Source organism: Ylistrum balloti, unplaced genomic scaffold, assembly GCF_031769215.1.
Source record: "Ylistrum balloti isolate Yb309-2 unplaced genomic scaffold, AGI_CSIRO_Ybal_v1 Utg369808, whole genome shotgun sequence".
Lineage (NCBI taxonomy): Eukaryota > Metazoa > Mollusca > Bivalvia > Pectinida > Pectinidae > Ylistrum > Ylistrum balloti.
This window is the reverse complement of record NW_026781982.1, coordinates 2,864,320-2,873,752: the sequence shown is the minus strand read 5'-3', so window position 1 is coordinate 2,873,752 and position 9,433 is coordinate 2,864,320. Positions and strand designations below refer to the sequence as shown.

At 37.4% G+C, this 9,433-nt stretch overlaps 1 protein-coding gene across 1 annotated transcript; it reads right to left on the bottom strand.

Annotated features, from left to right (window-relative positions):
* Window positions 1–342: 342 nt before the first annotated feature.
* LOC132544721 (cytochrome P450 2B5-like) lies at window positions 343–7,826 on the bottom strand. The gene is made up of 4 exons (XM_060208366.1): window positions 7,392–7,826; window positions 4,314–4,829; window positions 3,368–3,811; window positions 343–2,195 (listed from the first exon to the last, which is right to left on the bottom strand). The coding sequence occupies exons 1-4, from the start codon at window positions 7,738–7,740 to the stop codon at window positions 2,014–2,016; spliced, it is 1,491 nt and encodes a 496-aa protein (XP_060064349.1). The 5' UTR covers window positions 7,741–7,826; the 3' UTR covers window positions 343–2,013.
* Between the last annotated feature and the right edge of the window lie 1,607 nt (window positions 7,827–9,433).

Genomic DNA, 9,433 nt, shown 5'->3' with positions numbered 1-9,433 from the left:
TCTAGATTTCTCAGTAAAAGGAAGTAATACTTAGGTGAATATTATTGTAAAAGAGTAAATATAATTAAATTCCAATCATTAATGAATACAAATAATATTAATTACTAAAACAAATGTGTAAATTCATCAGATTTATATTTTCAATTGTTTGTCCTTCATGACATCGGTAATATATATTATTAATGTTTCAGCCTCTGTGAACCTTTAATTGTTGTATATATGTTTTGTATGACATTCTCTATGTACATTTGTAAAACGAGAAATAAATTGAATTGAATCATGTTTTAAAAGATTGAACTAAGATTAGTGAACAGTTTTCATATTAAAACATTTCACTGGAAAAATATCATCTGGACCCAAAACTATTATAATAAAAAATTATATAGTGGAAATGATATCACAATAGTTTATATTATTTTGGAATATACAACAAAAATAATATAGCATCATTAAAAATTGCATAATAATTTTTTTTTATACATGTACAGGTGAGAACCACAGGTAAAAACACAGATAAACCCCCCAACTCACATTAATGATATAGACTATAATCACTGTAAAAACCGAACTAACATTAATGAAATAGACTATAATCACTGTAAAATCCGAACTAACATTAATGATATAGACTATAATCACTGTAAAAACCGAACTAACATTAATGATATAGACTATAATCACTGTAAAAACCGAACTAACATTAATGATATAGACTATAATCACTGTAAAAAGCGAACTAACATTAATGATATAGACTATAATCACTGGTATATATACGCTAAGTATAAAGTATGTATATATTACAAAAATATGTCTTCTAATGAATTGAAAGATGGTAATAAATCTTAACTACAGACTTTCGGCAAAATCAATCGTTACCGTTTTAGAGTATCGAGTGGTTACAGGAACTATTCAATACGCAAGCAAATGTCAATACGGTAAGAATTGGTAAAATCAACAAATTTTGTTTTGGTAATAGGCATAAAAAATATTTATTAGAAACATTTTTCTTTCTTTTTTTTTAACTTTTGCCATCTCTAAAAATAAAAGCTATTTCCATGATCTTGTTAAATAAAAAGCTTATGTAAACCTGGATAAAATATCGAGTATAACGATACATTTACAACTAACATTAGGGTATAATTGACATGGTGCTGGACCTTAATTGTAAGGAACGAAATATCGTTAAAACAACATGCTAGAAAATATTATTCAAACAAGTCTCTCATCTAGTTATCAGGAGGGTAAACGATCATACATATGGAGATTTATAATTATCCGTGGGAAGATGTTTATCCTGTTTTCAACTCAGTCACGTTTCCAATAACTGAAACTACTGTTAACTACAAACCTGACCTATATGTTCTTGTGAATGTTACCAATATATAATCTGGCACCGGATTTTATAACGTTCCTTCATTTCTGGAATTTATTCCGAATTTATCCATCACTATTCATGTACTTTAAATGAAGTTTAATAGCATGACAGAAGAGGGAATATATATATACACACATGTACATGGAAATTCAATCAACTAAAGCCTTTGGAATTGTCAGAAAAATCAAACTTACATCGTCCAGTATGGAATATGTCATACTATAAACTGTATGAAGATGTCATATGTAGTCAGTTTTATCGAATTGTTGGATGGTGACAAATTCGCCTTTCACCCAGACGTCAGAGGTTCGATTCCGCGAACGGACGTGAAAAGGTAGATGCACCTGTCCGACCACGCGCGCTTTCATCCGAGACAACAACAGTCTTTGATATATGTTGCTATAACTTGTTTCGCAATAATTGTTAAAAATAAGTTTACATCTCAGTTTTATCCATAGAGAATCAAGTGATCAATGTTAAGAACAATATGATAACATTTTAATGAACGCACTATATCCTCATTTGATAAGTGCACAGATATATTTCTGGCAGTCAACACGATGTTCTATCTACACTTCCAGTGACGTTAAATCTCATGTATACATTTTTGAATGCATTCTCATTGGCACAATTGATCATATGAGCTTCACAGCACGACATCTGTAGTCCTTTGACACTCGTACTAATCCTAAAATGCTTTCAGTTGACGGGAGTTTGTCTGGGTTCTCCGGCAGGAACCTGAATCTTTGCAGCAGTGAGGTCAAGAACAGAAATAGTTCCATTCTGGCCAGGGACTCGCCGATACAGATTCGCCGTCCTGTAATCAGAAATTTAAAGAGTGTTTAATTCCCTCAGCCATCCTTGTATTCATAATACAAATAAAAAGATAAGTTCACTATGAAACTTACTGATCGTAAAGATAGGCGCTGCATAAATAGTCTTCTAAATTATCGTTGTAATTATAAGCACATCATGCCGTTTTAATTTAATGTCATTGCATCTATCACGACGATACAAAGACAATATAACAAGAACCTAAAGAAGAATGGCGAGAGAAGTATCTATAAACACAATGAATATTGATACCACAGACGGACGGAGGGTATATAAAGAAATCTAACAAGTTGGATGTATCAAAGTAGATCACACAAACAAGAACCTTGATCCATAGGTTACCAGTACACAAATATTTTAACGTAATATATATATAATCTAGACGGTAATATATCGACGGTATGGTCAAATATTTGTACTGGATCCTAACAAACAAATGTTCGTTGGATGAAGGGTCAGATTGCCTCGAAAATTTGATAATTCACGCTTGTCCATACTGTCGTTGTTACTTCATTAATCATACATGTATGTATATATGTGGATATATCTGTTTTATCAACCATTAAACCCTTTAAAAAACATCGAATCACTCAATATTACCAAACTTACGTTTTTCACTATAGTAAGCTTAGGGATTCAGTAGATTTTCTTTTTGTTTTTTTGTTTTTTTTTTCATTCTTCAAACCAACAAAATGTTAAGCACACATTTAACTGATAAAGGGAATGGACATATTAAGGCACAAACTACCATAATAAAATTTATATATCAAGTCTTAGCGAAATCTGACAATATCTAATCTTTCACCAAACAGAGTTCTTAGATGTGTAATTTCTAATTGTCTATTTGATGTGTCAGTTGATTCCGGAAACAGTAAAATAACCGTAATAGATCAGATTATGGTTATGTATCAGATTAACGTTTTAAAAAGTTTAAAATAAAATATACTATGATCCCATGATGTCAACAAATTGTTCTCCTAGGTTTCAAACTTGAGTTCCCTTATCATCACTGACAAGTCCTAGAAGACTAAACAGCTGAAAGAGGCGGTTTAATTTATTGTCTCGCTCTACTACATGGAATTCTAAATCCGCATGAAAATTGCTGCAACATTTTCACTTGTTTGTACTGAACATACATATTTAAAACATCATTACCTAGCGAGAAGGCCATAACATTCCTTTCTTTGCCATTCATTTGCCCGTCTTCCCCTAGAAATCTCTCGGGATCGAATTTATCAGGATCTTCAAAAAGATCCGGATCGGTCATGACTGAATCAAGGTTTGGTATTATTAGAGATCCTTTTGGAATAACCATGCCCCGGAAGTGAATGTCCTTCAAAGCTCCGTGAGGCACAGAAAGAGGAGCAATGTTGCCCATCCGGAACACCTCTGTTATAAACGCTTCATAGTAAGGCATACTAGATTTGTCGGCAAGTGACGGTAGTCTAGACGTCCCGACAACTATCTCTATCTCCAGTCGAAGTTTGTCCTGAATGTCTTTGTTATGAATAAGGTAAATAATTGCCCAGCGTATCATAGTAGCCGTTGTGTCGGTGCCAGCAACAAACAGATTGATGACGGAAACTGCCAGGTTCAGATCTGCATAGTTGAACAGTAAAGGGTAATCAATAAATACATGTATGATTTATAAGTTACATACAACACATGAAGGAACACAGATATCATGAGTAATTAACACGGACCTTTGGATACCAACTTTGATTGATTATCCAATCAACACACAAGTGAGTAGCACCTTTTTAACACAGATACTTTAGAGGTAGACACATGTATATACTTGTATCGTGGTTCACGTTTGCGATATAAATAAAGAATGACAGTGACCCTAACGTTCAGAATGGGGTATGGATGTGTAAAAAGTAGGAATATTTCAAGGCAATATAAGCTTTTAAATTCCATAAAACCATAAATTCTGCTTCGCGAGGTTCACAATATGACCCGTGGTTTAATATATGACAACATGAAGACCCGAATATCAAATATATGACACAGAGGCAGATATGTCCACTTCCAAATTATATATCAAATGCTGAAAATTCAAACATACCGTGTAAAATATATACAAATGGAGTGTTCTCACCTTCAAATATCGTATCCTCCTCGCCATCTTTGTTTTGCTGACTAAGAAACGCATCAATGAAATCTCGTTGATTCTCTTCGTCAAACGAGTTTCTGTGCTCTTTTATTTGTTCTATGACAAAGTCTCTGATATCCTTTGAATTTTGAATCAATTTCTTTAAATGGAACATATCTCCAGGAAGGTGTCTCAAGCATGGCAAAGCTTGAGCGGCACCTCCCAGTGAATTTAATCGAAAATTTTCGGCAAAAAGAGATGTTATTTTCTTGAATTTTGCATTGGTATAATCCAATCTGTTTCCAAATGTAATGCTACATATGATATTTGATATGGCCATCACAGTCATTTCCTTCATGTCGTAAGGGCTTCCTTTCTGTTCTTCAATCACGTCTAGATAGGCTGTTATCTCTTCTTGTACTTTGGATTCCAAAGTCTTCCTACCAAATCCAAAGTTTCGGAGTGTCGATAGAGCAAATGTCCTTGTGTGTTTCCAATATTCACCAGATGAGAATCCGATACCTATAAACGTAAAACTGACCATCAATGTGTGCAACATTGTGTGTGTAAAGTTGTATGTGTGACGTTATGTGTGTGACGTTGTGTGTGTGACGTTGTGTGTGAAAGGTTGTATGTGTGACGTTGTGTGTGTGTATAACGTTGTGTATGTAACGTTGGGTGTGTGATGTTGTGTGTTTAACGTTGTATGCGTAACGTTGTGTGTGTAACGTTGTATGTGTGACGTTGTGTGTATGTGACGTGTGTGTAACGTTGTGTGTGTGATGTTGTGTGTGTAACGTTGTGTGTTTGATGTTGTACGTGTGATGTTGTATGAGTGACGTTGTGGATTTGATGTTGTCTGTGTGATGTTGTATGTGTGACGTTGTGGGTTTGATGTTCTATGTGTGACGTTGTGTGTTTGATGTTGTATGTGTGATATTGTACGTGTAACGTTGTGTGTGTGTGTGACGTGTGTGTGACGTTGTGTGTGTGACGTTGTATGTGTGACGTTGTGTGTGTGAGGTTGTATGTGTGACGTTTTATGTTTGATGTATGTGTGACGTTGTATGTGTGATGTTTGATGTATGTGTGTGTGATGTTGTTTATGTGTGACGTTGTGTGTGTAACGTTGTGTGTGACGTTGTGTGTGTGAAACGTTGTATGTGTAACGTTGTGTGTGTGACGTTGTGTGTGTGATGTTGTGTGTGTGTTTCGTTGTGTGTATGACGTTGTGTGTGTGATGTTGTATGTTTGATGTTGTATGTGTGATGTTGTATGTGTAACGTTGTGTGTGTGACGTTGTGTATGTGACGTGCGTGTAAAGTTGTGTGTGTGATGTTGTTTATGTGTGACGTTGTGTGTGTAACGTTGTGTGTGACGTTGTGTGTGTGAAACGTTGTATGTGTAACGTTGTGTGTGTGACGTTGTGTGTGTGATGTTGTGTGTATAACGTTGTGTGTGTGTGTCGTTGTGTGTATAACCTTGTGTGTGTGTGTGATGTTGTGTGTTTAACGTTATATGTGTAACGTTGTGTGACGTTGTGTGTGTGATGTTGTATGTGTGATGTTGTATGTGTAACGTTGTGTGTGTAACGTTGTGTGTGTGACGTGCATGTAATGCTGTGTGTGTGATGTTGTGTGTAACGTTGTTTGTGTGATGTTGCATGTATAATGTTGTATGTGTAATGTTGTGTGTGTGACGTTGTGTGTGTGACGTTGTATGTGTAACGTTATGTGTGTAACGTTGTGTTTGACGTTGTGTATGTGTAACGTTGTATGTGTAACGTTGTGTGTGTGACGTTGTGTGTGTGTGTGTCGTTGTGTGTATAACGTTGTGTGTGTGTAACGTTGTGTGTGTAACGTTGTGTGTAAAACGTCGTATGTGTAACGTTGTGTGTATGACGTTGTGTGTGATGTTGTATGTTTGATGTTGTATGTGTGATGTTGTGTGTGTAATGTTGTATGTGTAACGTTGTATGTATAACGTTGTGTGTGTGACGATGTGTGTGTGATGTTGAATGTGTAACGTTGTATGTGTGATGTTCTATGTGTGATGTTGTGTGTGTAATGTTGTGTGTGTGATTTTGTGTGTGTAACGTTGTGTGTATAACGTGGTATGTGTAACGTTGTGTGTGTGAGGTTGTGTGTGTGATGTTGTGTGTGTGACGTTGTGTGTGTGATGTTGTGTGTGTGATGTTGTATGTGTGATGTTGTGTGTGGGTGACGTTTACTTGTATGTTCACATTTCGTAGAGGAGACAAATAAAACTCAGGGACTCAAAACGAGATGCATTTAACACTGATTGATACAGAATTGCAAATGTATATAGGGTCATCACAGAGAACAAGTTTTTCTTGTCTCAGATCCTATATTAACAGTAAAAGTTGTACAGGACCTTGCGGGAAAAAGTTATAACAATGAATAATCAATTACATAAGTAAGGAAAATGTCGACCACCAATACTATATCTAACCACCACAACCAAGAAGGACTGACAGAACATGTGACGAAGAACTAGGATAGGAAGTAACTATCTCTGAACGATTTCAAACTGTGAAGCAATTGCGCAGGATTGTGATCAGACTAAATCGATCTAAACAAGTAACCGTGTGCTGTAATGGGAGTCCCGGAGTCGGGATAATTGTAAACAGGAGTAAACAAGTAAGCGTGTGCTGTAAGGGGAGTCCCGGAGTCGGGATAATTGTAAACAGGAGAAAACCGAAGTAAACAAGTAAACATGTGCTGTAAGGGGAGTCCCGGAGTCGGGATAATTGTAAACAGGAGTAAACCGAAGTAAACAAGTAAACATGCGCTGTAAGGGGAGTCCCGGAGTCGGGATAATTGTAAACAGGAGTAAACCGAAGTAAACAAGTAAACATGTGCTGTAAGGGGAGTCCCGGAGTCGGGATAATTGTAAACAGGAGAAAACCGAAGTAAACAAGTAAGCCTGTGCTGTAAGGGGAGTCCCGGAGTCGGGATAATTGTAAACAGGAGTAAACAAGTAAGCGTGTGCTGTAAGGGGAGTCCCGGAGTCGGGATAATTGTAAATAAACCACAAATATTTTAACTACATGTATATGTGTACCTCTATGCTTGAAAAGATTGCCTGTCACAGATGCCCGGGATCTATCAGAGAAATCGTCGGCATGTTTGATGAAAGCCTCTTTTAACGCGTCGACTCCACTGATCACCACCGTCAGACTGATTCCAATCTTCACACTGTACACATCGCCATATTGAACTCGAAGTTTCCGAAATATCTCCAGTAAGTTTCCATTTCGAAACATAGGCATGCATCCTACGACAGGGTAACCAACTGGACCAGGCGGGACGTTGGCCGGCCATTGTAGTGACCGGCTGACCAACAGGACAAGTAGTATCACAACAACGGTTACTGTGACTGCGTTAAAACTGAGGAGTGAGATTAAATCCATCCTTACTACTCACGTATACCACCTCGCACGGCTGTTTGTAATCTATCCACATATTCCAGATATCATAACGATAACATGTTCGTGTGTATTTAAACATCACACCATATCTCTCTGACTGTGCAAAACGTCACATGTATTTAGTGCGAAGATTAATGGCGGCCAGCTATATCTAGACAAGCGTTCCCTTGACGGGTCACTGAAGTCGATCATTGTAGGTCCCCAGTTGGGCACAGTCTCGATACCTGTCTTTGTGTGGGTTGATCGTCCTTTTGTGATTTCGATTGACTCTGTATTTTGTATTTTCATTATTTTGATCCCCTGTGTATTTTGTTTCGGTATACGTGGTAAACAGTTGTATCATCGTGTATGTCTAAATGTCTTTCGACTTATTTAAACGATTGTCTAAACTGTATTGATTGTAATTTAACTCTACAATAAGGAAGGTTAGGTAACGTATACAATAAAATACTACCGCTCTCCTGATACCCGTACACACAAGTTTAACTGATGTAAACAAGCATGGTTACAAATGAACGATTATTAGTATGACGGAGTACTCTGTCTCGTGTCCTTGTTACATAATTATAAACTACGTATTACAAACACTGGGCTAAAGTATTGATCTTCTTCCTGTTCACGCTATACCCTGTTCCCAAATATACCTACCTACCCCAACACCTTAATCTACCTACCCCAACACCTCAATCTACCTACCCCAAAACCTCAATCTACCTACCCCAACACCTCAATCTACCTACCCAAACACCTCAATCTACCTACCCCAACATCTCAATCTACCTACCATGTCCATATACCTACCTACCCAAACACCTCAATCTACCTACCCCAACACCTCAATCCACCTGTCATGTATACGTTCCATATCTACCTACCTCAACACTTTAATCCTCCTGCCATGTCCATATATCTACCTACCCCAACACCTCAATCCACCTGTCATGTATACGCTCCATATATCTACCTACCCCAACACCTCAATCCACCTGCCATGTATACGTTCCATATATCAACCTGCCCCGACACCTCAATCCACCTGACATGTATACGTTCCATATATCCACCTGCCCCAACACCTCAATCCACCTGACATGTATACGTTCTATATATCTACCTACCCCAACACCTCAATCCACCTGCGATGTATATATTTCATATACCTATCTACCCCAACACCTGAATAAACCAGCCATGTATATGTTCCATATATTTATCTACCCGAACACCTCAATCCACCTGCCATGTATACGTTCCATATATCTTCCTACCCCAACACCTCAATCCACCTGCCATGTCCATATATCTACCTACCCCAACACCTCAATCCACCTGCCATGTCCATATATCTACCTACCCAAACACTTCAATCCACCTGCCAAATATACGTTCCATATATTTACCCACCACAACACCTCAGTCCACCTGTCATGTATACGTTCCATATATCTACCTACCCCAACACCTCAATCCACCTGCGATGTATATATTTCATATACCTATATACCCTAACACCTCAATCCACCTGCCATGTATACGTTCCATATATCGCAAAAGAGCTACACGTTTGAGTTCATTATTCTCCAAAGGCTCTTAAGATTACAGTGTGCATGTATGGCTTCCATTCGTGTAAACATCATAAACAGCATGAAGTAACACTGAAATTATTTATCTCTGT

What these genes read in the sequence shown, in the direction of transcription:
- LOC132544721 (XM_060208366.1), bottom strand. Translation starts at nt 7,740, where the DNA reads ATGGATTTAATCTCACTCCTCAGTTTTAACGCAGTCACAGTAACCGTT. An exon ending in CAATCTTTTCAAGCATAGAG is followed by an intron (nt 4,830 to 7,391) that starts GTACACATATAC and finishes TTACGTTTATAG; the next exon opens with GTATCGGATTCTCATCTGGT. An exon ending in TGTTATGGCCTTCTCGCTAG is followed by an intron (nt 2,196 to 3,367) that starts GTAATGATGTTT and finishes TTCTGATTACAG; the next exon opens with GACGGCGAATCTGTATCGGC.